Genomic DNA, 27,801 nt, shown 5'->3' with positions numbered 1-27,801 from the left:
CCGAATTCGTCACTGTCTGCCCTGCCCAGCGCTCCCCTCCAGCACGTGTAGCGGGGTCGTCAGCCTCGGCGCGGCACGCGTAGTCGACCTCCGTGCTACCAGCCGACGGAGGCTGATGTGACCCGACAGGCCGGCGTTCTGTGCGTCTGTCATAGAGCTCGCTACCGACAGCCGCCCGCTCAGTGCTGGTCCCACCAACAAGCCGTCCGACTACTGTTTTTGTTACCGTGCTCAATGGTTTAATGGTGAACCGGAGCCAATTGGTCTGAAAACGTCTGATAAATCACCCGGCCGGTCGGTCCGTGGGTAAATATCCCGGTATGATGTGCGCCGTAACGGACTGCTTCCGGTGTGCGGCGGCTGCGGGGCCTATCGATCACGGGTCTGATCGGACTGGGCCGAGCGGGGCTGCGTGTGACGGCCCGCCTTGCCCTCCCCAGCCGGGGGAGATCCGCTCGGTCAGCTGGGTGGGCTGGTGACCGACGCTCTGAGCCACTGCCGCCCGGCCGCGGCTGGGCCGCCAGTCGCGCCGGCTCATAGACCGGAAGACGCCGGCCCTGATACCGGAAGCAGCATAAACGGCTCTGGGGTTGTGGCGTAATAATTCACAGCGCGCGCCGCGCACTGAGGGCTTACCGGGTTCATTGGGCTGCGGGCGGCGTGGGTGGAGGGGCTCGCATAGTAGCGGTGCATGTCTTTATCGGTACGTAAATGGGTGAAAATGACGGCGTATGAGTGGGTGAGCTTTCCATTTCGTTCAGAGAAGATCGTGGCGATCTCGCTGTTAAGCGTGAGACGGAAGGCGGCGGGAGTTTTTAGTGGCTGTTTTAGTGGGCTATAGAGACTGACCTCTCCCACGGTTAGAGATGCGCTCCTGTCTTATTGGTTCGAAGACACGCTGACTTTTGCCCTGCGGTACCTGGGGTCAACGTGTCGGTAAACGGTCGGCCATTACGGACATTAACCGGCCGCCGGTGACAGAACGGCGGCCAAAGAAAGCTGATGAAAGCCACTTGGCGCCGCGCTGCCGGCCCGACCCGGCCGCTCGGACGGTACCGTTACGGCAGGGGCGGTCGGCCGCTCGTTGCGTCATGATCCGATTCGGCCGCGTCGCGTGCAGCCCATTACATGCCGACAAGTGAAGTCAATTTCACAAGGAGCCTTTCATCACGATCCAATGGCAGGCATTCGAGCGGTCGACGGCGGCGGTTCAGTCACCTGGGTCGGTAGTCTGTCCCGGTCCGACCGTCTCCCGGCGCGCCGGGTCGGCTCTGTCCGTGCCGCGTCGGCCGGTATTCGGCCGACGGTTTGTGTATGTTAATTCCCCGACCTCCGGCGAGCTCCTGATAAACCCGCAGGCAGCCGACGGCCCGTCGTGGCCCGACCGGTGGAATGTCTGAGCGCATGCCGCCGGTCCGCTGGGGGTGCGGTCCGGTGCCGGCGAGCGGGCCGCTGGCGGGTCGCTATCGATTGCTCTTCCGAGGAACGGCGAGCGAGGTGCCGTGTTCACTGTTGTGTTTGTCTGTCGGCGCACAAATAGTGTTTGTCTGAGGCGCGAGACGTTACGTGATGTTTGTCGGATGGGGGCGGTGGTGCGTATTGTTTGTCTAATGCCTTTTAGTGTGCAGGGGCCAGGGGTGTTTGCACAGCCTGCTGTCGCCAGAAAAATGTCGTTTAGCTAGCACCTTGAAGATGTTTGCATGTCTCTGCTCATGCTGCTTTGATTGAGCGCGACGAGTGGTGTTTTTCAGCGTCTCGATCAATTGATGAGCCTTTTGTCATTCAATTTGCATATTTCATATTTCATGTGCGTTAGGATGTAACTAAGTTGTGTAGTTTGTTTTCCGCCATGCCATATTTGGTTGTGAACACGAAAGATCGACATTGTTTTACAGCGGGTTTGACATTTGGTTGTGTGATACCAGACACTAGCGACGACTGATAAAACATAGTATCAGCGGCGCAAAATGACCATGAAAGGACCGCACTCCTGGCCTCAATAAGCAAACCAGCTGCGGTCGGCCATGCACTTGTGCGTGTCTACTCGTGACAGCCGCTCGCCTAGCCGCTCTTTGTACCGTGCCGTCGCATTGCTGACGCTGAGCATTTAAGAAGAGTCCAATGTACGATGATTGACCGTCCGGCAGATGAGCCGTATCACCAGCAGTCGAGTCGTAACGTGCTGGAGGCGCTCACTCAGTGGTCAACGGAGTCGCAGCGCGACCAGGAGCCTCCCTCGCGAGACAGTCCCGGCGCCTGTACCCCGACAGGTACCCCGCGTGACCCTGCGTGACCCGTGTGTGACCCGTGTTACCCCGGCTGACCATCTATTCTGTCTAACCTGTCTAACCTCCTTGTTGTGCTCCCACTTCTGAGTTTCTAACTGTCCGAGTGATGCCTTCATTTGCGACTGACGACGACTTAGAGCGGCGCTGTGGGCTGCTCCGGTTCTCTTTCTAGAGCGTCAGAACAGCTCAGACTGTTCCTCTCTGCCCGGAGTGTGTTGATCACTAGCTAAACATAACACGTCTCCACTGAAGTGGCATGACGGCGGCCGTGTGCGGTGATTCATCCATCTACCCGGCTAACCGACCAGTCGTATCTAACTGTCCCTGAGCTGTGTGTGTTTGTGTGCTCACTAACGGCTCTTGTCCGTCTCGATTCCATCGTGTGCTGACACTTGCAGTGCCGTGATATGTTGTATGGATCATGGGTGGAGAACCTGCCCCGGCCACCCCGGCCGTGGCCGGGGTAACTTTCAGCCGACCCCGGCGCGGCCGGGGTAACTTTTTCCACTTTTGCAAATCCTAAAAGCTGTCTCCATACGAAAAAACTGCCATCTATAAGAGTGTCTCTCATTTTTCTTATCTACCTTGAAAAGTTCTTGAAAATGTACTTATTTTCATTTTAGAGCTTCTATGTTTTTAAGTCTTTTCATCGCGGAGCCCGACATGTTTCATCAAACAGAATTAAATCATAATTAAGGGCCGTTATCGTAAGATGGCACTGTAATAACATCACAAGACAGGACGAGGGTAATATCAGTGAGAAAGAAGGACGAGGTGCTGGGGCTCAAGGCTCCCCCAACTTAACCCGCGCCAGGGTGGTGGCCTTATCATAACACGTTGAGTCGAGAGGTGGGCTTTTCACGCTCCTTCTAACTCGGCTACTGGGCTACGAGGCGAGAAGCGGAACGACGTTTGAAAGAGCGACAAACGTGACCAGAGAAATCTGGTCATGTTTTAGGCAAGCTCAATAATAAAATCACCATAGATCATCAAAAGCCAAATTTCTCTGATTTTAGCGTTCTCCGACAACTTTTCTCACAGTTCATGAACATAACGGAGCAACACTGCAAACAAAACATTCGATTATTCGTTTAACCCTATTAGTGACAGGGGGGTTGTTTTCATCCACCCCTCAGGTTTTTCGGGAATATCTCCGAAACCGCTGAAGCTACGATGCTGAAATTTTCTGACTTTTCCTCAAACTAAATTTGGCACATTCCCTGAAAATTTCAAGTTCATAACTTTACCAGGGGCGGCTCCAGAGCACTGGGAATTGGGGGGTCCTATTCGTGAAGCGAGTCATTTGGGCGAAGATCACGATGCTGATGTATTATAACTGTATGCACCAGTTTTACGAACAGTGAATGAAAGGTATCATGTGATAACATATACAAAGTCATTGTGCATCCTCTTTTGACACGTTTTTGCTATAATAGGCGGATCCAGGCGTCCAAAAAGGGGGGTTATGTTTTACCTCCCAACATAGGTGCCCTGACACCGCCTATGCATGACCAATACAATTGTAGTCGTTCTCTCATAAGAAAATTGTAACATAACAAGACCATTACCACCCTTTTTAGAAACAGTACCAACAAAAACCTTATTTACTATACTTTTTGTGTACCCCCAATCTCAATGATCTGTATCCGCCTATGATTTTTGAAAATGCATATTTTTAGGATCCATGTGAATTCCAGGTTCATTCTCTATCGATCGGCAAAAGTTGCGTTAAGATTGGTTCAGAAACCTGGCCGTGATAAGCAGTATAAAATGTATCTGCAATTTGCCCGTTTTTACCCCCTCTACCCCCTATTGACATTTTTTTAATTTTTATTTTTTAGAAATGTATAGATCACGTTGAGCGAAATCGAATGCCGTTTGAATTTTGAAAATCGGCCCGTTAGATCTCGAGATATCAAGGGGGGGTCGTAAACAGCCCCCCCCTGCCACTAATAGGGGTAGCCAGGAGCCTGCCACTAATAGGGTTAAGGCTCGGTCGCGAATAATATTTCAGGTGCGAGCTCAACTCTATAAGAGGGTCAAAACGGTCAAATTTGACATTTTGTTTTGTGTGGGAAGGTTGCAACTTCCACGGAATAAGCTTTGCAAAGGTCATGATGGCATTTTTAGCACGATCATCCAGCAAATTTGACCTGATGACCTGACCTAGCACTAGGTGACATGCGTCCGAAATTTTAAGGCGTGTTGCAAAATTGTTGTTACAATTACGAAATCTTCCGCACCTGCGTGCAGCAGTTTTCCCTAAAAACGTACAAACGGCAGACATCCATTATTCTATGCCACAGAATAAGGGTTTGTCGATAACCGTTGACAAATATTTGAGCATCATCGTCTTTCTGACTTTCGGTCGCCGGCCGGGGTAACTTTTTCAAACATTCTCCACCCGTGGTATGGATTAATTTTGATTGACATCCTATCGCCTTCTTAACATAGCTATGAGATACTGTCCTCTTATGGCTATTGATTGTGATGGCTACTTTCCTCCTCGTTTCTAACCAGTGGGCAGTGACTACAGCTTGGTGTTTAAGCCACCCGGTTATATGTCTAACCATGGTTGCCGTGCCGTCCTAACCATCCCGCCTATCACCGGCCGTGCGCGCGCATATCTGCCTGGTTAACAATAGCCCGTCCACTGACCCGTGTGCCGCCCACCCCGGCCCACGGCTGTAAACCGGTGCCTTAGCCCAGTCTGACGGACACTGCCGGCTTCCAATCCGCCCGGGCGCCGATCTCAGGTCACTGGCCCGCCTCGTACCGCCCACGGGGTTATCAGGTCATACGGATCAGCCGCGGGCCGTCCAGCTACCGGGCGGATCTGGACAGGTGGTAGATAATAGAGATGCCACAAATTTGCAATTTCATTACCCGCCCCGCCCCGCAGCTACCCCTTGCCCAACCACAACTACCCGCAAGCTGTTTTTGGCTGAGCCGAACCCGCAAAAAACCCGCAATTTTAAAAACCTGCTTTTTCAAGAAAAAAATATAGCTGGGTCAATGCTATAGCTATATAAACCTTACTTGCTTCATTGCTGTGCAGAAACAGACAGCCAAACAAATAGTAAGGACTCTAAATTGCTATGCTAAGTCCTCAGGAAGCGCACACTGGATAGTGGAAAATGAATAATGCATCAATACATTTGAAATTCCTTTCTGAAAAAGAGTTCAGTAAAATCTTTCTCTCACCTTATCCTTCAGCATTGGCTGAGGATCAAAATTTCACTCTGGCTCCCTCTCAATGTTAGGCTTCTGGAATGATATTTCTATCAAAATGAATGTTGATATAAAAGATATGCGATTTCCAGTTAAAAATAAATAGTGACACGGTGAATAATGAGTATCCACTCGATCTACACATAAAAACAAATCATGCAAAATCGCAGCAAAAACCAGCTCAAGCTAACCACCAATGAACCACGCATTTCTGGAAACATGCGTCAGAAGCGTCACCAACAGCTGATTGCAAGGAATGCTACAGCGACTAAATTATTGCGGCCGTAGTTAGTGCGAGCTTGTTGCGAAAACACCGTTGTATAATGCATATTTATGTGCCATTCTGATAAAATTATTTTACACAAGAGCTAAAGTTTTACAATTCAGAGTTTAATCACCGGTTAAGAAATAAAGAAACAGTAAATACTAAATTAAATGTAATAATTTTATAGATGGTCTTGGTAATGTTCTCCGGCTGGTCCTCTCTCGGCATACAAATGATAAGAACGTAAAAAGATAAAAGAAATAAATGCGACCAGCTTCGTGGTTTTGTAAAATGTATAACTGCTATTTTGAGGTATTCAAAAACCAAGACAGAAAAAATGATTGTAAAATTATTGCGTCATCAATGACAGCTTTCCTTCGCCTCAGAGACCAAAATTGACGCAGTCAAATGCCAATCCTTGTCAGATTGTCGGAAGTGCGCCAGTATTGTATTGCGTTATGTTTGGGGGGAGCATTCCGGTCTAGGGGTAAGATACTTGCCTCTAGATTCGGCCATCCGGGTTCGATTCCCGGGCGATGCACGTGGCATTGCCGCTACCTGACCGCTTGGAACAGCGTGAGAGTTCCGGTTAGCACCTTGGTCCACTGGATGTGGTGCTTAACCCAAACCAACCAACCAACCGTTATGTTTGGGCCACATGGCAGTCAATATTTTGATTTTTTGTAAGGGTATTGGTGTGTTATTTTCGTAATATAGGGTGGAACAGAACATAGGATAGGTAATCAATGAATTTGCAGCAAATTATGTTTAGCTGATAGCTCTTTTTTATGCCGACCAGACGCAAATAAAGTAACATGTGGCATTTGCTCTGATTTTCAACATCTCATTTAAGTCTGCGTTCTTCCATAATGTATATCTAGTGCACACTGCACATAGACTTCAGTTCAGCTTCCTATAAGTTTGCTTTCAGGTTCTTTTATGTTTTATGGAATGCTTTCATCAGCATTTAGGTATTTATGTTTTGTCTTGTAGTTTGTTGCTTGTACCCTGGTTTGGTCATTGCTAGACTGTGGATGCTATTGCTGGTTGTTTTCAGTTTTGCATTTGAAATGTGCTTCCTTGATATATTTTTATATTTGGTTCTGTTTTAAAAGTTGTTTTGATGAATATTGTATTGTTAACCTGAGCAAATGCACTTGCCATTGTGTTTTGCACCTAAAAAAGTAAAAAAAAAAATTATAGGTTCTTAAGTCTGACCGCCAAATACCCGCCATACGATAAGTTTTGCTTCTCGAACCCGCCAAAAACCCTGCGGGTTTTGAAAACCCGCAGAAAGCGGGTTCGCGGGTTCAAAAGTGGCATCTCTAGTAGATAAGTCCGCCCAGCTAGTTGGACTGGTTTTCGCAGTGTTTCTGGGTGATACGTGGGCCTGACCAACCAGTCGAAAATCGCGAATGATGTAGTACAATGGGGTTGGGAACTCGATTTTTTAAGAATGCATGAAAATGATCAAACTATTTTCACAGAATTTGTGGTGCATACCATTGCCTCATAAAATCAATAAGCTGAGAGAAATGGGGGAAGAAAGATAGGAAACTTGTTTTGAAAAGCTCTTGAAAAAAGATGCTCTTGATGCTGTTACGTCACATGTCACCTTCTGCGGTTGACAAATAATGGCGCATCTGGCGCACCACAGATTACATGTTATATCAATGGGTGAAAGATGTTGTTTGCTTCACTCTGCCATTCGCGCTGTTTTTAACTTAAAATTATGCTAAAACATTTACGGATGAAATGTTCAGTGTCAAAAATTGATGTGTCTGCCGTGTACTATATTCCCACTTAACATTAGCGCGTGATAAACATTTTATGTACCTCGAATTTTCAAATGATAAAGATGATGAATCGGAGGATGCTGAAAAGCAAAAGCTCATTCCAATATTTGGACTACTTTACGATTAAAATGTTTACATTCCTGTCATCTTATTGATCATTTATTTGTTCTTTTTTATGAAAATAACTTAAGGCGTTGAGAACCGAGGTAATTTCTATCTACCGTGCCTTAACTTACCAGCAACAGCAATCTACAGGGTGTCCCGAAAGTTTTGCAACATCCTTAACGTTGTAAATTAAACACTTCAGAGTTGTCCTTTCCGCTTTATTTAACAACCAACATAGTCACCGCGAAGCCGGGCACACTTCTGAACACGTGATGGCATGCTGGCCATCAGGCGGCGCAGTGTGTCCGCGGAGATGCCTCTCCAGGCCTTCTTCAGCCGGCGCTCGAGCTGACCCAGGTTGGTGGCGGGCTCCTGCTGGTCGAGGCTCTCCTTCATGATTGCCCACACATTCTCTATCGGGTTTAGGTCGGGGGAGTTGCCAGGCCACTCCCCTTTACCCCAAAACCCTGGGAGGTGTTCCGCACACCATTCTTGTGTCCGCTTTGCGGTGTGTGCTGGTGCGCCATCTTGCATAAAAATTCCTTCTGACCTCCGGTCGACGATTTTCTTCTCCGTGACACCGCCATTGCTGCTCTTACGGTTGACCGCCGGCAGAAGTGAGCCCTCCAGAATCTCGGACACGTAGTATGCGGTGTTGACAGTCTGTTTTTTTGGCACCACGTGAAGTTCAGTCAGGCCCTGTGCGGTCATTCCGCCCCACACCATGAGTTTCGCGGGGTGCTTGATGGTTTCAACCGGGGGCACTTCGTCGCGAGATTTCGCCCAGACTCGATCGTTTTGCCGATTTGGCGTGTGCTGAATTTCGAAGATGGACTCGTCGGACCAGATGACGTTCTTGAACTCATCGAAGCCCCAATTTTTTACCCTCTTGCAAAATTCCAATCTTGCAAGCTTCTGTTTTCTTGTCATTTTCGGCTGTTTTGATTTTTTGTACGACCGGAAATGCTTCGACTGGGTCATGAATCGATGGACACCCGACTTTGACACCGGGTAACCCTTTCGCGTCAGCCGCGTGGCCAATTTCCTGACGCTTTGGCCACGCTTGCCAGCAGCTTTGGCACAGACGATTCTGGCGACGTTGGACACGGCACGCGGCCGGCCTGAACGTTTCTTGTCGGCTACCGGTTTGCCGTCGCGAAAACGTTTCCACCACCGGTAGACAGTGGTCCGATCGACGCCCAGCTTCTCTGCGACAACCCCCTGCGCCACGCCACCTTCCAGCAACCCGATCGCGCGGGAGCGCACCGCCTCTCTGCGCGTTACCCGTCCGGCCACCTTCATGTCTGCGACTGACCTAAGGTCAGACGGCGGCCGCCCCAGACGGGTCAGCCGTGCCCCGCGGCAATAACCGCCGCTGGGTCGGGTGGGCAGTCGCGCCGTCTACCCGGGACAAGCGGAAGGTTGCCAGTGGAACGTTGATATTAGCGGTAGAGACAAAACATATGGGAAAACGGATGTTGCAAAACTTTCGGGACACCCTGTATCTACGCCCTACGGTGGCAAGGGAGACTGTGAAAGAAGCGTAAGATGGATTCTAAACAATTCTTTTGTGATATACTGAAGGGCAAAGTGCAGAGAAGAGCGTACAAGTCCTGTTTTGTGCCAGGCTGTTGCAGTAGCACTTATGAAACTCCGAAAACGATCTTCGTTCATGTCCCGAACAACATTACCCTGAGGAGATGATCGTCTGCAATAGCAGGAAGAGCTGATGCAAGTACTTTGAAATCCACTATCAAGTCGGTGCTATTGTTGTAATGATCACTGTGAGGTGAGATATTTTGTGCAAGGGCTGAGTGTAATGCCCAGGAAATGACCTCCATTCGCCCCCTGACCGGTCAGGGTTATAAAATTTGAGTGGATGGCGGTCCGTTTGGGGTTCAGATGTCAATTGTATTTTGTTACTGTCAAACAATACATGTTATGCTGGCAGCGAATGTGTGTAACGTCGTTTTTCGAAGCAGAAGTTAGAACTGTAACGGCAGAGTGCTTGCTGGTCTCATCGTAAGTATTGTAAGTGTTGTAAGCAAAAGCATTGTCAATATTGTAAGTATTGTGAGCATTGATGTATGGTAGATATCACCTCACATGATCTCGGCTCAGATAACCTTCTCCGGTGTCCCTGTCAGTAAATGGCACCTGGATCATTACAGGTAAGATAATTTGTCATAATTCTTAAAGAATTGGGTGGTTTTGACTCGTTTACTCGAGGTGCAGGTCGCATTTCAATACTTTTCCATAGGCTTGCAATGTAAAGGTCACGACTCTGACCTAACCTCAGGTCACAGATCAAAAATTCTGAGCTATACAAACGACACATACTGCAGGTACTGTTTTGAAGACTTGATGAGAGGAAATAACTTCGTGAAAAACTCAAGCTCTGACGTGTTTGCAAACTTTTCTGAGGTGGGGTCAACAAACCCGCTCTGGTTACCTGACCTGACCTGACCCGGCATTTTTTTTTTGCTGAGATGTGCGCAATGAGCAATTAGGAAAAGTCACAAAATATGAGCTGAATGTCTCGCGGCGTTTGGCAATTGTACAAGAAAATCCTGAAAGGTCTCCCCGTCCGAAATAGGGTTAATGTGTATATGAAGAGTTGCAGATGCCAAACATACCCAGATCTAAGACTGCAGTTCCCAGCGCCGCTGCAACGTTTTTAAAACAAACATACATAGGACATACAAACATGTACATAGGATACATAGGATACATAGGATGACAGGCGAATAACCGCTCACGCAAGGAGCGGAGCTCCGCCCCGTCCAGAGTGGCCAACAAAGCAGAGACAGAGGCAGCATCACATCTTCCATCAAAGAACTGGTTAGGCCCCCGTTGCCCGCGCCACTATCACCAAGCGTTCGCCTCAGTTGGCTGTCAGCGGCCGAAACCACTCGCGTCGGCTCGTTTGTAGGGTAGGACGGCCCCTAAAAAACGGCGTAGTCGGTGTAGTTGTGTCCGGGCATGATCTTGCATGCATTTTGTCTGTGCTTGCTCGATTCCTGCACTCAGAATACACTTTGAGAGCAGTTTGAATAAAGACTCAATTGAGCGCTGGGACCAGCCTCAAATGTGTCTGATTTTAAAACGGTTTCAGTAAGGCTTCCTAAGGGCTCATGTACCCGAATACTGGATTCAAGCGATACCGAAACTGGGGTTCGGACTGCCGGAAACTGGTTTCATAGTGAGACTAATTTTTAAAAGCTTGACACCGAAAATAGGTACCGACTGAGCTCTGTTTCTGCGATCAATGGCGTTGCTCAGAAAATATTCTCAAAATGTGTGATCTGTTTTGAATCGGGGACATTAGCCCGAAACTGATCTCTGAGACCGAAAATGGAGAAACTGTTTTCTCAGGGTGTGCGGATTGTTCGTTCGGTCTCGTCTGCCACCGCTGAGCCCAGTGTTTCAGACATTGGACGAAAGAAGTTCATAGTCTGTCGATAGCTAGATGCCTGTCGAGTTGCAGAGCAGCCGATGCATGACGCAGACCGGGTGTGTATGTGTGGGTGTGGGGGGGGGGGTGCGTGTGTGTGTGTGTGCGTGTGTGTTAAGCGCAAAGTGGCCGAGGCGTCGGCAGCGGACCAGGTGTGTAGTGTAGACAGAGTGGCCGAGGCGTCGGCAGCGGACCAGGTGTGTAGTGTAGACAGAGTAGCCGAGGCGTCGGCAGCGGACCAGGTGTGTAGTGTAAGCAGAGTAGTCGAGGCGTCGGCGCCGGACCGGATGTATGCGTATGTCAATTTGCAGAAATACGGAGGCGGCCACTTAGAAATACTTGAGACCTTTTTACAAAGAGACTCCTTGAGTGCTAAACCGAGCCTCCAAGGTGACTGGCTGAGATGTGTTTCTGCGGCAGCGTATGTCCATCAAGTTGCGTTCGGAAGCGCTTCTCGAGATGCGTGGTCTGTTTGACAAGGGGCATTATCCTAAAGCTGCAGTCTCTGAGACAAAAAAAAAGAGATGCTGTTTTCCAGTCCCGGCGAAGAAAAACAAAAAGAATGTCGAGTTGCAGAGCAGCCGAGGCGTCGGCGGCGAACCTGTTGTATATGTATCTACGTATGTATGTATGTATGTATGTATGTATGTATGTATGTATGTATGTATGTATTCACGTCATAGGGCACATCCACGTAATTGAGGCTTTCCTGTACCCTGGAGTCGTCAATACAAAACAGACGATCAGTTGGGTCAGCATACACATACGTACACATGCACACACATGCACCCACATGCACACATCTAACCAACCCCCCGCGTTGCCTCGTCAACAAGTGCTGCTTTATCTCGCTATTGAAGCGGCTCCCAGGCAGGTTTCGTGTCACGCTTAGCAAGATGTTATATGCGATGACAATAGCGTGTCTGAACTACGCCTGCCAGACTCCGATCGAATCGCCGGCGTGACTGAATGGTCTGCGTTCCGTGTTGTACGGTACGGCGGTGAACATCTCCACGAGTAACCAGGTCGCCGGCGATCGACTCAGGCTCTGATGTCACTAAAATGCGCTTTAGTAAGCTAAGTGCCTACCGTGTTGCAGAGGGCCGAGGTGACGGCGGCGCACCTGGCGCCTGTAAGTTGCAGAGTAGCCGAGGCGTCGGCGGCGGGCCTGATGCATGTGCAGTTGCAGAGTAGCCGAGGCGTCGGCGGCGGACCTGATGTATGTGCCGTTGCAGAGTAACCGAGGCGTCGGGGGCGGACCTGATGCATGTGTGTGAGTTGCAGAGTAGCCGAGGCGTCGGCGGCGGACCTCATGTATGTGCGAACATGGGTGGAGAATTGTTTTCAAAGTTGGTATGGCGCCAGTTGCTTGAAACAATACTATCGTGTTTTATTCTTATCAAACTGAAATCCTTAAATTTCGTAGCTTTTACCCTGAAAAGTTGGTATGGCATTGCCATACCATCTTTTAAGTTGGTGTGGCGCGTGCCATGCCTGCCATACCATATTCTCGACCCATGCCGGTGCAGAGTTTATGGGGTGGCTGAGGCTATACGACGGCGGGCCTGATGTGTGTGCATGAGTAGCAGAGGAGCCGAGGCGTCGGCGGCGGACCTGATGCATGTGCATGAGTTGCAGAGTAGCCGAGGCGTCGGCGGCGGACCTGATGTATGTGCGTGATTTGCAGAGTAGCCGAGGCGTCGGCGGCGGACCTGATATGTGTGCGTGATTTGCAGAGTGGCCGGGGCGTTGTCGGCGAACCTGATGTGTGTGCGTGGGTTGCAGAGTAGCCGAGGCGTCGGTGGCGGACCTGATGTATGTGCAGTGCAGAGTAGTGATGTCAGCTACGGAAAATCGGAATACCGATACCAAACCAAGTACCAACCTAGGGTGCATTATACCAACAAATTACCGAACACATTAGGAATCAAATACCAAGTACCGAGTTGGTATCAGTATGGTATCGGTATACCGAAAAGTTGTATCCGAGGACATCTCTACTGCAGAGTAGCCGAGGCGTCGGCGGCGGACCTGATGCATGTGGGTGCCGAGGCGTCGGCGGCGGACCTGATGTATGTGCGGTGCAGAGTAGGACGTCGACTACGGAAAATCGGAATACCGATACCAAACCAAGTACCAACCTAGGGTGCATTATACCAACAAAATACCGAACATATAAGGAATCAAATAGCAAGTACCGAGTTGGTATCAGTATGGTATCGGTATACCGAAAAGTTGTATCCGAGGACATCTCTACTGCAGAGTAGCCGAGGCGTCGGCGGCGGACCTGATGCATGTGGGTGCCGAGGCGTCGGCGGCGGACCTGATGTATGTGCGGTGCAGAGTAGGACGTCGACTACGGAAAATCGGAATACCGATACAAAAACCAAGTACCAACCTAGGGTGCATTATACCAACAAAATACCGAACACATTAGGAACCAAATAGCAAGTACCGAGTTGGTATCAGTATGGTATCGGTATACCGAAAAGTTGTATCCGAGGACATCTCTACTGCAGAGTAGCCGAGGCGTCGGCGGCGGACCTGATGCATGTGCGTGCCGAGGCGTCGGCGGCGGACCTGATGCATGTGCGTGCCGAGGCGTCGGCGGCGGACCTGATGTATGTGCGTGCCGAGGCGTCGGCGGCGGACCTGATGCATGTGCATGAGTATGTATGTGCGTGAGTTGCAGAGTAGCCGAGGCGTCGGCAGCGGGCTTGATGTATGTGCAGTGCGGAGTAGGCGGGACGTCGGACGCATTGCAGTTGCAGAGTAGCCGAGGGGTCGGCGGCGGACCTGATGTGTGTGCATGAGTTGCAGGGTGGCCGGAACCAGGTGTTTTGTGTGTATCGCGTCGCAGGTTGGGGTGCCGCGTTGCACGACCCTTCAAAGCGTGCCTACCAGGCTCCCCGATTTCCTTTACGATTGTGTGTGCGCTTAATATGCCTCTGAATAGATGCGCGTCAGTCGCCGGGGAACCATCCTCATGGTGGCGCCGCGTCAGTCGCCGGGCAACCATCCTCGTGGTGTCGCCGCCAAGGAACCGCACTCCGCTGTACGTACCCCCGAGCCGTGCTCGATACGCCTCACCTGCCGTGCCGGCGTTAGTGTGCCTGACCATAGAATCCTTGTAGCCGTTGGTACTCCCCACAGCTTCCCTGGCTCCCTTCTCGCTCGCTCTCCGCTCCACTCGCCGGCGGCCATGTCGGCGTTAAGGAGTGCGTGATCGGATAATCCTCGTAGCCGTTGGCACTCCGCACGGATTCCTTAGCTCACTTCTCGCCCACTCTCTGCTCCACTCGCCGTCCGTCGCAGTCGACGACTGCCGTTCGCGCCTCTCGGCTCTGATGCCAGCGGCGCGCCCGTTCCTACACTCCCCTTCGCACCACCCCTAGTCAGGGTCTGCCCCGCGTCTGTCGGCGGGGTGATTTATCTGTCTCCGACCCCCGTCTCCCTTTGCTCCGGTCACGTTCAGTGGCGCCCGGGCAGGGTCCTAACCTTCCATAGCCGCGTCGCCGCTATGAGTTGATTTCTGGCTTGGAAGATGAGCTCCATCTTTGCATCCGAGTCGGTGCTGTCAGGAATCAGCTGGTCTAATGGAGTGAAAGTAGTGAGACGACTAGCTATTGTATCAGAGCTGTCTGGTCTTCGTAGCATTTGCACCGATTCTTCTCGATCGGACTCTGAATTCTGTTCCTCCTGCGTATTACTTGAGGCATTGCTATGTAGCTAAGACTTCATTATCCATGCTTTGCAAACAGTGCCATAACAACACAGTTAATTAATCACCAAGCTTCTTTGCAAGTTCCAATACAGTTGAATCGCACGCGATTTGAGTGCAAAAATCAAGAAAAGTGCCAACTTGTTCCCTAAAATATTTTGAATATTGACCTAAAAAAATGAGTAATTTCCAGATAAAATAACAGCGAAATCAGTTTTCGCTTGCCAATAAAACTCAAAGATATTGAAGCTCCATTATTAAAGGAACATTTTAGTATATGCCATTCTTGATAAAACTTCTTAGCCACGCAATACCAGCGCAAAATAAAGAGACACTGAAAACACGACCAATCACTCCGATTTACCATAGGAAAATACATAGAAAATGTATGTCTCAACTGCGCCAAATATACAGACAGTTATATACCTACATGTGACGTCATGATTAGCCCGACCAATCAGAAGCAAGTTGTTTTCAGCCACAAATAATTAATTTCTGAACTAACTAGGCATTTTTTTAACAAAGTGATTTTAAATTAAATCATTAAAAATTCTGAGCTTTTTTATGTTACCAAAACATACAGAGCATGCAGATAGGTCCCAACCCTATTGCGAATAGCTCGTTAAGTAGATAATCCGTCTAGCTAAGCGGTCTTTTCTCCTTTGTTATGTCAGTTCCAATCAGATTTCCGGGAATTTCTCAGTAAATTATGTTTCTTCGTCGCTGATTTTAGACGCGATCTTTTAATTAATTATCTCTTTAGTTTGTTTCTGTTGTTATTGACATCTTTATGTGTAATTTCAATAAGCACATCTCAGACTGGACGGTTATCGTCCCGGTGCTGTTTTTGTCTCCCACTGGTCTCACTGTGCGCCGTTATCGTGGGCCGACCGTGGACCGCGCCCGTAGCTGAGCGCGGTGCCGGTGACCGGGCGTTGTCCCATGGCCGGCTGTTGAGACGCGCGCGTGCCGTCCTGATTCAGTAACCCCCGGGGCGGGGCGGGGCGGGGCGGCGGCTGACCTTGGGTTATTGGTGGTGCGCCGTGCCGGCCCGCGTGGGACGCTGAAGCGCAGACCAGTGCAGGGCCTGCGTGGGTCGCTGAGGCAAAGACCAATGCTACCAGTGGTCAGAGGAGAGGTCCAGTGTGGCAAACACCTGACAGAAATAGAGAGGAAATGGGTTTCATCGTAGGAACTAGGAGCTAGGTTGTCAATCGTACTTGCATAACTCGAGGAAACGGGGCTTGTTAGATTAACTTCAATTAGCCCCGCCACTAAGTACAGTGTCTCTGTGAAACCCGCGATACCGGACCATTTTCCAGCCTATACCAGGTAATGAGCGGCCCGCCAGCCACCACGGTTCCACAGAGCCCGTGGTTACCGGTCTGAGTCGCCCTACCGGCGGCTGTGAGCTGCCTGACCCGGTCATCGGTCAGACTCGAGCGGCTCGGCTGACCGCAGCGGCCGCCGGCGCCGCCCGTCTGCGGCCGACGCGTGACACTTGCTCGCCGACTCACGGCGCGCGCCGCCGCCGTGACGGTGCCCGTGACGTGACGCACCCCGTGACGCGCCCCCGCCGGCCCGCAGATGGCGCCGACTCGACTGGCCTCTCGCACAAAGAGAGGGAGGAGAGAGTCCGCCTGTTCAAGCAGCTTCAGATGGAGGAGGTGCAGCGGAAGAAGGAGATGCTGGCCAAACAGGTGAGCTCGATCGCCGCGCCGCGCCGGGCCGGGTCGCGCCGCGTCGCCCACGCGGCCCGGTAGCCGAGGCCGGCGGCCGGCGCGGTCGGCCTGGAGCCGGCACCCAGTCGCCATGGTGCCGCCGCAGAGGTGTGTGCCGCGCCCGCCGCGCTGTGAGGCCCACCGGTGTCTGTTGGGAGGTGTGATTGTCCGTGTGGTGTGATCGTCACTAACACCGCTAGCCGCAGTGACATACGACCGTGGCATTGTGAATGTCCGCTGTGACATAGTGCAAAGTAACGGTCAGGCGTTTTTTTTTTTTATCTCGTCCTATGCCCTTTTTTGGCCCTTGGTCCTTTTCCCAATAGCGTTTATTCTGTTTTCTTTCTAATATTCTTGTTCTTGGCCTTCCTCTCCGTCCTGTTTTTTGTCCCGACGCATCCCGACGCTTTCCGTCCTCGGATATGATTTTAAGCACCACATCGGTTATTCATATTACTCCTAACAGAACATGACTCATCTTCACGCCCTGCCACTCACCGTGTCTTTAATAGTTTTGTGACCATACCTAGATCGTTAAGTTAGTTCCGATTGTGCCGTTTGGGGGATTTGTTGTCTCGCTTTTCCGTTAGGCCGCTGCCGCTCCCCGCTTACACATTGCTGCGCTTCCAAGCCCGCCAACAGCTTCCCCTCTCCCCCCACCTTTGTATCTCCCGTGTCGGCCTGTAAGTGTAGAAGCTGGGCTCGTCCAGACTTCTTGTTACCGTCTTTGTACTCTATACATCGACCCCCAATAGCCGCGCTTCTCCCCGCCCCCCCCCCCTCCCCCGTCCTCATCCGTTACCCACCTGTTACGCCCCGCTGCCGCTGCCGATCTCGCTGTCCGCTGTCCGCTGCTGTTCCCGCTGTGCCGCTGCGTCCGCCCGCTATCCGCTGAACGGCCGGCTCGCTCTGCGTGCTCTCAGGACGAGCAGGCCGCCCGGCAGCGCGAGCAAGCTGAACGGGAGCGGCGGCGACGCTACGACGAGCTGCGTCTCAAGGAGCTGGAGCGACGCACCCAGGTGAGGCGCCGATGGTTGGATGGGACAGGGCCTACCAGATACGAAGCTGTATCGCGCACACAGGCAAGGTTCCGTTCAGTTCAGTATATTTTGCTAACTAAGAACAAGAAACATCGGAGAAAATAAGCGCGGATCGGCGCAAAAGCAAAGGTGGTGCAGCAAAGGTGCTGCACCGCCGCTGTCGGACGGGGCGGGAGATCGGCGGCGCCCATTGAACGCGAGCCGCCTCGTGTTTCAGCGGGACCGTGAGCCGCCTCATCTGTCGGCTAGATCAGCTGCAGGGGAGCCCCAGGGCACTCTGTCCATTCACAGCCGGCTGGCGGTGCCGTAGGGCGCGCAGCCGCAGAGCCTACGGCTGGTGCGGCTGGTCCTGACTAGTGCCGCTGGCTGGTGCTGGCTGATATTGGCTGGTGCCGCCGGGTGGCTGTGATTGGCAGTCCATTGCTCTACCGACGCGCATGAGCTAGTGATCTCAAATGAGCCGTTTCCTGATGCGTTGTTCGACTCAGCCGGTTGAGATCTGTTTTTAGTTCGGACTGTTCTATCGCTGATTTAGTATCGGAGGGGGCTGAATTCGTGCCTCAATCGGCTTCATGGATCAACTTACATCATTTCTCGCTTAATCTTTTGAAGCCCCAGCCTCCGGTTCAGGCTGTAGACTGGCTCACTAAATGATAGTCGGGATCCCTAGCTGAACGATAAGGGTCAGGATTTAACTGCGTCACACTCACGGCTCTGGAGACGCGCGCTATCGCCTTTGTTTGTCCGTCTGACGAGCCCTTTATCTGCGCTGCCCCCTGGCACTGGGCGGCAGGGAACAGCACTAGCCGTCATTATCGCATGTTATGGGGGCTGTAAATATTGATTTTCTGTCAACAATCCTTTTTTGTGCCATATGGTGACTTGAATACTGTGTACAGTGTGATAAAAGATACGCTAGTGCACCGACTTCAAACGCAAAGAAGGTGAGCATCCGGATAGGACGACGCCTCGTATCAAGTCTCCTTGAAGCCTGGAGTTGATAAATATGTATTAGCCGCTCGACCGCTAGTCGCTACTATCCTGTGTGTTGCCAAGCTGGCTAGAAGTCGCGTGCTTCTCTATCGAATGTAGCACTTCTCAGTAACACTAAATTTAATTCAGCTGGCGCGATAAGTGATGGTGAAAACGATTCCTCCGAAATGTACATTGTGATACATAAAGCTACGCCATCTTGTATAACCCAGTGTTCCCGTACCCGACTGACGTCTCCTCTCGCCACCTTCGTTCAGGTGGAGGAGCGTCGCCGTCAGCTGGACCAGCAGGAGTCGGAGCGGCGAGCCGTTATCATGAGGCGCAACGAGGAGCGCGAGGCGATGCTGGAGACTCGCCGGCGGCACACCAATAGTCAGATCCTGCTGGGATTCGGCAGCTCCACGCCCAGATGGGAGGCAGAGCCGGACATGGGCAAACGGTAAGCGAGGGCAGAGCTGGCGTAGAGCGCTGGTGTAGTTCTGGCCTGGTCGTGTGCAAACGATGAGCCGCGTGGGAGTTAGCGGCGGGAAGGGCACTGGTGAAGGCACAGAGCTAAGAATGTTAGTGTGATAGGAGCCGTGGTTATACGAGCGGAACTTTGCGCCAAAAACATTAATTTACCAGCTCGTTTTAGGCTGACGGTGGTTAACGGTGATGCCTCTGAAATTATATCACGAGATCCTGAGGGATAATGTATCCACGGGCAACTAATGGCTATGTAAGAGCACTGTAAGCTCACTTAATAATTCGTGCCTCTTTGATGTTGTGATACCTCAGCTTATTCAGATCATGTTGCCTATCCTTGCAGTTGTCCGTGGTACGCATTTCGTCAGACTGATGAACTGCACTATGATGGTCTATGTGCTCTCCAGTCAGCTGCTTATCCGGCTGCTTCCTTGCTAGCTAGCTATTCTGCCGTCCAAAGGCAAAACCCATTATGTTACATTGACCTGTGACCTAACATAATGGTTTTTGCCACTGGACGGATTGTGCTACTGGAATGCCCTGAGCAGTACCCACTCACCGTTCGTCTGTATCCGTACCGCGTTAGACTGCTGATCTAACGCTGCGGTCTGTACCACCAGATCGACGTCTACCACCAACATCGACGGCGCGGGCGACGGTCGGAGGCCGCTGTCTGCCGCTCCCAGCGGCGGCGCTTCGACGCGACTGCGCGGCTCCGGTGAGTTTCCGGACACACGTCGGCAGATAGCGGGGGAAATGAGGGACGAGTTGGGACGCAGGACCGCGGAGACTTCTGCACTGCTGCTAGTTCGAGGACAGTCGGTTGGTATCAGATGTAAATTTCCAAAGCGAGATGGAAGTATTTACTTCTAAGGATATTATGTGTAGCATTTTGTCTTGGTTTGCGGCACGTTGTCGCACTTCCATAATTACTAACTGTGCCGGCAGAAGTCTCCGCGGTCGTGCGTTTTGTTCAGACGGCTGGGATCTCGTAGTAGTTTACTGTGTGAGAGTGCTGCACCGCACAGCTCACGGTGTTGGCCGAGCTGCATATACGAGTGGAGGGTCGGGGTGTCGCAGCTCTGTGAATAGCCCGGCGTCAGTAGTAGAGATCGCTTGCGCCGGTGTCGGTGGCCGCAGCTGAGTGTTGTAGGCTGGTAGACGTGGCGGGTTTGGCTGGGCACAGCCCGGCTGGTAGGCTTGGCGGGCTGGACTGGTCCCGGTTCGACACTGACCTCAGGTTTACAGGACAGATCGCCGGCCGGTGGCTACGGATGTCCCTCCAGCAGCAGGCATGAGTCGTGGACGTAACACGATCACCGCACTGTCACCACACCGTCACACGCGTCACGCGTCACTCACGCCGCACCACGTCACCGTGTGCCGCCGTTTCAGCACTGCGCGCCTCGAGCTCGATGCACCGAGTGTTTGAGTGGTCCGAGGCGCCGCGCGCCGCCCCCCGCTCCTCCCCCGGCCCTCGCCTCCGCACCTGGGAGTTTGGGGACGACTTTACGCCGGTGGGCCGGCCCGCCGGCGGCGATGTCACAGACGCTGGCCGCGCCCGCGACGGTGAGTCGGCGCGCTGACCCGAACTGACCCGACCTAGGGAGATCTTTGGTGGCTCCTGGTGACTGGAGGTGACCTCTGTCGACCCTGCATGTGACCTGCCCGTCCACCCCTTCGTTCGTCCGTTCGTTCGTCCGTCCCTTCGTCCGCTCGGGTGCTACGCATTTCCGTACACACCCGCACGATCTGTTGCGCGCTCAAGTCCGTCCTCGTCTGGCCTTCGACCCAGTGTCAACTGTGAGCAGGTGCTATTTTCTGCATTATGCGAGCAGCGACAATGAGTTGCAACGCTGCTGGGCTGAGAAGTATCTATCTTTCGTCCAGGCATGCTTATTGGTCGTGTTCTTTGTTTGAAGCGTTTTATAGACCTCTTGCGGCGTGTCTATGTCACTCACGGTGACTGCTTTACTGTGGAATTCAACAACAGTGTTCCATAGCGCATTCGTTTGCAGATTCGTCCATTGTGATCTGCTTCTGTGCTAAATTGAACTGAGTTGTACTACTGCTAGGCTAGCAAGCATGTGTAACATTCGATTGTCTTTTGTAAACAAGTCAGCATATTGTCCATGATCAGCCAAGAAACATGTCGTGCTAGCGCCCTTTCGACCCTTGCCTGGCCTTGGCTGCCTAGCAATGAGGGGACCCTAGCTCCCCTTGTCTGTCACTCGATCGTCCGTTCCGCCGACGCTTTGCCCGTTATTTTACTATTTATGGTTTCCTGGTCGGCGTTTTGTCCAGGCCTGCAGCTGAATTTGTCCGTGTGACTGGATATTTTTTGTCCATTGACGTTTGATTGGCATATTGATTGTCTCGTGCCTGAGGCATTTGCCATTATCGTTCGCTGCTGGTACAATCGGTCACACCATAATGCTATGGTTTAACTCTGAACGAAATGAGGGTCATAATTCGCCTTATTGAAGGTGTAGTATTTATTGCCTTCGCTTTGTCGAAGAAAGGTGCTTTATTATTCAAGATTATTCCGGACCGTAATTGCTGTTCATAGACCTAAGTCAAAGTTGACAAAAGAAATTCGTGTATCATTTGTTTATCCTTTCAAATCGATTCCTAGTTCCTACCTGTTAGTCCACCTCCTTAGCACTGACGTATATAATTGTGTATCTTATGCTGTATCATTACAACACAAAACTACCACTAGACGGTCCTCGGGAAACCAGCAAACGAAGAAGTAGCATCTTACATGTTCTCTACTTACATGCTTTTCCCTATCACAAAGCCCGATGTTTCTGTATCGATCTCCCTGTCATCCAACTCACTGTCCGGGAGTTTTGGTGGCACACTCAACGTTCTCACTCGAACTCACTATAATATGGTCTTTCTTACCGACCCAACTGGTATCTCACAAACTACCATATGCGATCTCACCAACTACCATGTACAGAAGAACTGACCTCGCTCATCTGTTGTTGTTTATCGCTGCAAAGGGAGAAGACGCCCAGCTTCGAGTATGATAAACCTTCGACCGAGTAAGCCAACGTTCGATGTTCACTGTAGCCGGAAACTGCACGCCCTTTGTCGGCTGCTTTTTTGTTTCGTACACATATCTTTCGATCAGTTCTTCATTCTAAATCGCTTTCAGCACTCCCGTGTGATATTGAAAAAAAACGTATGCCATAGATTTCACGGCTCGCTTTTTAAATTGTACTAGCGATGAGTTTCATAAATGCGGATTCAGTCTTACAGATAGCTGCGCGATAGTGTGGTTTGCGAGCCTTTCCATTTCACCAATTGTCACCACACAGCCTCGCGCACTGACTGCTCCGCGCGGCTCGCTCACTCGTTCCGCGCAGCTCGCTCACACTCGCGCCACCCGACGCTGGGGGGCACCGGTGACGGCGCTGTGCACCTTTCAGAGGAGTCTGCCGCGTCGTCGGCCCGTCGTCGCCGCTCGGACCTGACGCCTACCGTACCGGGCTCTGGCTCGTTCCGCGCCGCGCCGCCGCCGCCGCCGGCCCGCCGCCGGCCGCCAGGTAAAGCCGTCTCCATGACCCGGCTGGACCAGCTGTCGCGGCCGCGGCCGGCCGTCATGCAGCCTGTGCACGAGAGCTCGCCGCCGCCGGCCGCGGGCCGCACTGCCGCCGGCCCGTCGCCCGCCAAAAGCATGTCCAAGAGCATGTCGCACCTGGGTCCTCGGCGGCCGGTGCCGGCGCCGCGGCCCACGAAAACTGAGCAGCTGCGGCGCGCGGCGGCGGCTCGCGAGGGCCGCCAGCCGCCGCCGGCCGACACCGGTGAGTGAGGGAGGAGGACCGGGCGCCGGGCCCCTGAGGAAGACTGGGAGAGACGGACACGGACTGGGACAGACGGCGGCGCCGCCGGTCGCCGGCCGCTGCCTGTGACTGGACGGACGTGACGCTGACGCTGGATCCATATTCTGTCGACGTCTGTTAGGCCTGCCTCTTTTCTTACTTCTGCTGCTGTCCAGTGTCGACCAGAAAACAACAGACAGACAAAAACAGACAGACACGCAGACAAATACTGGTGGACAACTGACAATTTTCCTACAACTTGCGACTCTACACTGTCGACTACACTACGGCTACACTGTCTTCTATACGAAGCACTGCTTCCGACCGGTCCGATTCTATATCACGCATCTCTTCTACGCAAGGACAAGACTAATTTACGGACTTACGCTACACAGGGCTAGTCATAGACACTGTCGGTGGTTTCCAATATGACTCTTGACCCTCTCCGCTTCGAGACTCTTGTACTGTCAACTTCGACCTAGAGCTCTTCTGACGCAGACGGTTACGGATTCGGCACTTTGGACGCTGACAGCTACTGACTCGACATACGAGTAGACATGACTATTTTTTTTTTTTGTACCGTTTTGTTCTCTAGCATATTTAGGATGCACAAGTCCCAAGCGGTGGGGAGCGTTCGGACGCCCACGCACCCTTTGACCAGTGTTGACCAGAAACTCCCATCAGTCCCTACAATCTAGCTCTCGTAGTATCATGTCGCGTACCCATACGTTGTACATATGTTACAGACCGTATGAAAACCCAGTCCGTTTGCAAACGGCCTTGCCCAGTCAGGCCGTTTGAAAACGGCCTGAAAAAGCCGGCCGTTTGCAAACCGCCTGAAATATCAGGCCGTATGAAAACGGCCTAGGCAGTTTGAAACGGCCTAGACAGTTTGAAAACGGCCTAGTCAGTTTTCAAACGGTCTGGCGAAGTACAACAGCCTCTGAAGATTAAACTTAATGGATCCAGGTTGGTCGATGATCAGGTTGTATCCATATGAATGCTTGCGCATTCCATGCCAAATGACTCGTCTGCATACGTCGAACATTTTCTTACTGTGTTGATGCTCGGCCCGGCCGTTTTTCGGCAATATTACTAATAATACAAGTTCACGGTCCGCTTGTGTACGGCCATCCAGTTGATGGAGGCTGGTGAAGCCACTACTAGTGAGGTGAGTTCTGGTGAAACGTAGGTATCACTACAAGACTCACCGATTATTTTGCGGCATAAAACGCCGGAGCGCGCAATGGACATCAGAGTTCACATCAGTGGCGCGGGAACCGGGGAGGGGGGAGGGGGCTAGCGGGGCTGAGCCCCTCCAACTTTTCGGCTGGGAGGGGGGGGGGACTCGTAATGTATTTGAGCCCCCACCCCCCCCCCCCCCCAGCTGGAGGAATCGAAATCGGAAATCTACCAACATAATTTCATAGATTCATACATAGGCGCGGGAACCGGGGGAGGGGGCAGTGGGGGAAGCTTGCTCCCACAGCTCTGGGGCCGTTGGGGCGGTGCCCCACAACTTTTCATGAGGTCAGGAACCGTTGGGGCAGCTTATCCTCCCCAAATTAGGGGTTGTGGGTCACAAAGGAAGAAAGCATGTAAGTGAAAAATCCACCTCTTCCACTGGCTCGGCAACTCATTTGGCAGATTAAAACCTTTATTCGAGGCTGCCAAAACGGTAGATTCTTCACTCAACTGAGATGGAATACCTGACTTTTTTGCAAATATTTTCGTTTTTTTTTTTTTGTTGAAAAGGCCAAGGTCTGAAAAATAAGTGGCCTAAAACCGGTAAGAAAGCTAGATTTGGGGGTACCCTAGGCTGCTCTCTATTATGGTTCAGCCCCCCCCCCCCCCAGTCTAGAAGAAGTTCCCGCGCCACACTGGTTCACATTAGGGTCCTCACCGCGCCCGGTCGACCGCCGGCGGCTGGCCGGTGGCGTACGCCGGCAATACATACTTGACCATTGCGGTGGAAGGCGAAACTTTGAAGTCGGGGGAAGCCCAGGTCGACCGGGCGCTCTACGGGCCGGGTCTCAGTTCTGCTTATCTCTTCCTGACCAGGCCTGCATTCGTCATCGGGAAAATCAGGGAGAATTTTCCGGAACTAGCGAGAATCATCGGGGATCACGAACGGTATCGCGACAACGAGACATGCTGAAGATAAGCGCTCAACAATAATTTTCCGACGGAGAATATCCGAGTGACAATATGTTTCCGGATGCCGAATGCACCTCAGGATTTCATGGTGCCATGTAATGTCATGAAACGGTTGCACTTCAACAAACTCAACATTGTCCAGCAGTACCTTTATGCAGACCAGATTGTTTTCAAAATGCCTAGACCGTTTGCAAACGGCCTGGTGTCTGGAAAGTTGTCATACGGCCTAGACGGTTTGCAAACGGCCTGAAATTTCAGGCGGTTTGTATACAGCCTGGAATTTCAGCCCGTATTCAAACGGCCTGACTTTTCAGTCCGTTTGCATACTGACTGGGCTGTCCAGGCCGTTTGCACGGACTGAGTTTTCATACGGCCTGTAACACATACATGCAGTCAGCCCCGCGGGTGCTGGCTCGTTCCCCTACCCTGTATATCGTGGCTCTGGCGGTGGAGTTCAGTCCGACGGTACCAAAGGTAACTTTGTGGGCCTGATGCTAGTGGCATGCTGCATTGATGCTGCATTTTGCTACTGTGCATGCGTGGTGACTTGCCTGCTGCCAGGGTTATGCCAGTGTTACCAGATGCCTGTTGTTATGTTTTGCTGATAACAGTATACTAGATAATTTGCAAATGCATCTTAGCACTTCTCACAGTGCACAACCGAAGCATGGATAGAAGATAATATGTGTTGAGTGCATATTTGCTGTGATGTTTTTAACCCTAGGCATCTTCGTACTAATGGCCATTAAGATATATGTGACATTCGTAGTGGTAGTTGGGTATGTTGACTACGTTGACTACGTGTGAAGAGAGAATGCTACGTGTGCAGTGCACTGGTTGAAACATAATTGTGTTTGCTTGTTTGTTTGTCAAATGCTCACATCAGTGTCATTTAGCCATCGAAATGTTCCTATTTTGGTGGTGGTGGACTTTCATTTCTAGTGTGCAGATCTTAGCTATTCGTTGGCAGTACTTAAGTCAGACATGGGCTAGTTTCTACGTGATCTATTTAGTGAGTAGTGATACGATATAATTATGTCCTAGTAATCTTGGGTGATACTTTGGTTGGTGGTGGTCTAAGTTAATTGGTTTTTACCTGTGTCTTTCTTCTACGAAAGCTATTTTTAGCCAGCGTGGTTGAGATTTACCCAGTATGTCACTTATAGTTCATCGTTTCACAGCCGTGTTATTTGTCTCTCATATGACCTCACCTGCTACCATGAATGCTACTTTCACAGGTCGCTGCGCTGCAATTGAAGCAGCGACCGAGCAGCTATGACCGTTGTCCATACCTTCTCCCACGCTCCCACTAACCATCTTATTAGCCCGCCATTTCCCTGCGCCATCCGCCCGCAGGCGCTGTCGGTGAAGCAGCCTCCTCCCTTAGCCCTGTTCACACCGTGCCAGCGTTTTCCGACAGTCTCCCCACCTTTAACCCCCCGGCGTCTCCGCCCTCTCTAACCGCCGCCCCCCGGCAGGTGCCAACGGCGGCCTCGTCACCCTGAAACCCCGGTAATCTCCCCACCCTTAACCTCTCGGTGTCTCCGCCCTCTCTGACCGCCGACCCCCGACAGGTGCCAGCGGCGGCCTCGTCACACTGATCCCCCCGGTGTCGCCGCTCTCTCTGACCTCCGTCCGCCGGCAGGTGCCAGCGGCGCGGCCACGCCCACCTCCCCGTCGAGGCCGACCTCGTCCCTGTCCCAGCACAGCGGCGCGCCGGCCAGCGGTCCGCCGCTGCGCGCGCGCGCCTCACCGCGCCGACAGAGGCCAGTCAGCATCGCCGGGATCCCGGCCCGGCCGGCCACCGCCGACGCCGCCACCAAACAGACGGACGGTGGGTGATGGGGGAATTGTAGGGGATTCAGGGTCTGCTGGCTGCTGAGGTCAATGTCTATTGTCTACCCATCCAAGAAGGGCGGGTGGGTGTTACGAGTAGGTATCGGGCAGGGGTTGAGTCATAACTAGGATGGGACTGTGATGTAGTAGGTTGGTGGTAGGATTGTCGAGTTCATGTCCGTCTGAGCCTTGTCTTTGTCCCTTGAGGTCAAGTGTTTCTTGCATGTTCAATGTTTACGGTAGCAAGAACATTGATATGACGTGTCGATGAATACTTGACATAAGATTCCAAGTAGACAGCTACTATCGTGTTCATGATAGGTAGCACCTTTGTTGCTTTGTTAGGGTTCAACTCTTCATGCCGTCTACTACCTATCAGAGCCCTAGATATCACTGTAACCATGTGGGTACTCTGACTCACCCTTTATTCACTCTTTACTCCGCCGTGACCTGACCTGGGGCGCTCCACAGCGGCCCGTACGCCCACCGGGCCCCCCGGTGCTGCCGGTACCGGCCGCCGCTCGCTGTCCACCCAGGCACGGCCGTCTCCCGCAGCCCCGGCCAGGAGGACGCCCAAGGATGTCAAGGCTGAGGATGCCAAAAAGAAGGTGAGAGGGCTGGACGGTCGAGAGAGGGTAGAGATAGCAGCTGTGACGGCAGGCAGGGCTAATTGTGTTTCGTTGCTCGTCTGAGGTAACGACTGACGTTACCTCAGACTTTGTCCGTTGCTCGTCTGACGTGTGCTAGAACAATAGCGTGACATTGTTAAAATTTCGTATGAGCACTTACTGGAAATCATCTAGTACCTGTGACCTGCTTGTCTATTTCCTAGCCTATTTCCGGTCAGCTAGGGTGTTCTTTATTGCCACTGTTTTTGACAGTTATCATTGACAGCATGT

At 51.9% G+C, this 27,801-nt stretch overlaps 1 protein-coding gene across 12 annotated transcripts in view; it reads left to right on the top strand.

Annotated features, from left to right (window-relative positions):
- The window catches only part of LOC122377642 (MAP7 domain-containing protein 1-like), a 46,445-nt gene that overhangs the window by 12,569 nt on the left and 6,075 nt on the right, over positions 1-27,801 (top strand). For 3 of the 12 annotated variants that reach the window (XM_043357912.1, XM_043357911.1, XM_043357910.1), the window contains exons 3-11: positions 2,148-2,270; positions 16,448-16,560; positions 17,505-17,600; positions 18,872-19,053; positions 19,700-19,797; positions 20,475-20,648; positions 22,517-22,891; positions 26,712-26,900; positions 27,374-27,510. In XM_043357912.1, the coding sequence (XP_043213847.1) occupies positions 2,148-2,270; positions 16,448-16,560; positions 17,505-17,600; positions 18,872-19,053; positions 19,700-19,797; positions 20,475-20,648; positions 22,517-22,891; positions 26,712-26,900; positions 27,374-27,510 (1,487 nt within the window). The remainder of the gene's footprint in view (positions 1-2,147; positions 2,271-16,447; positions 16,561-17,504; positions 17,601-18,871; positions 19,054-19,699; positions 19,798-20,474; positions 20,649-22,516; positions 22,892-26,711; positions 26,901-27,373; positions 27,511-27,801) is intronic. The other 9 variants (XM_043357916.1, XM_043357914.1, XM_043357918.1 and 6 more) reach the window with 8 other exon arrangements.

The sequence above is a fragment of the Amphibalanus amphitrite genome, unplaced genomic scaffold (assembly GCF_019059575.1).
Source record: "Amphibalanus amphitrite isolate SeventyFive unplaced genomic scaffold, NRLGWU_Aamphi_draft 000048F_arrow, whole genome shotgun sequence".
In the NCBI taxonomy this organism is placed as follows: domain Eukaryota; kingdom Metazoa; phylum Arthropoda; class Thecostraca; order Balanomorpha; family Balanidae; genus Amphibalanus; species Amphibalanus amphitrite.
The sequence above is the reverse complement of the archived record's forward strand: the minus strand, read 5'-3'. Positions and strand labels throughout refer to the sequence as shown.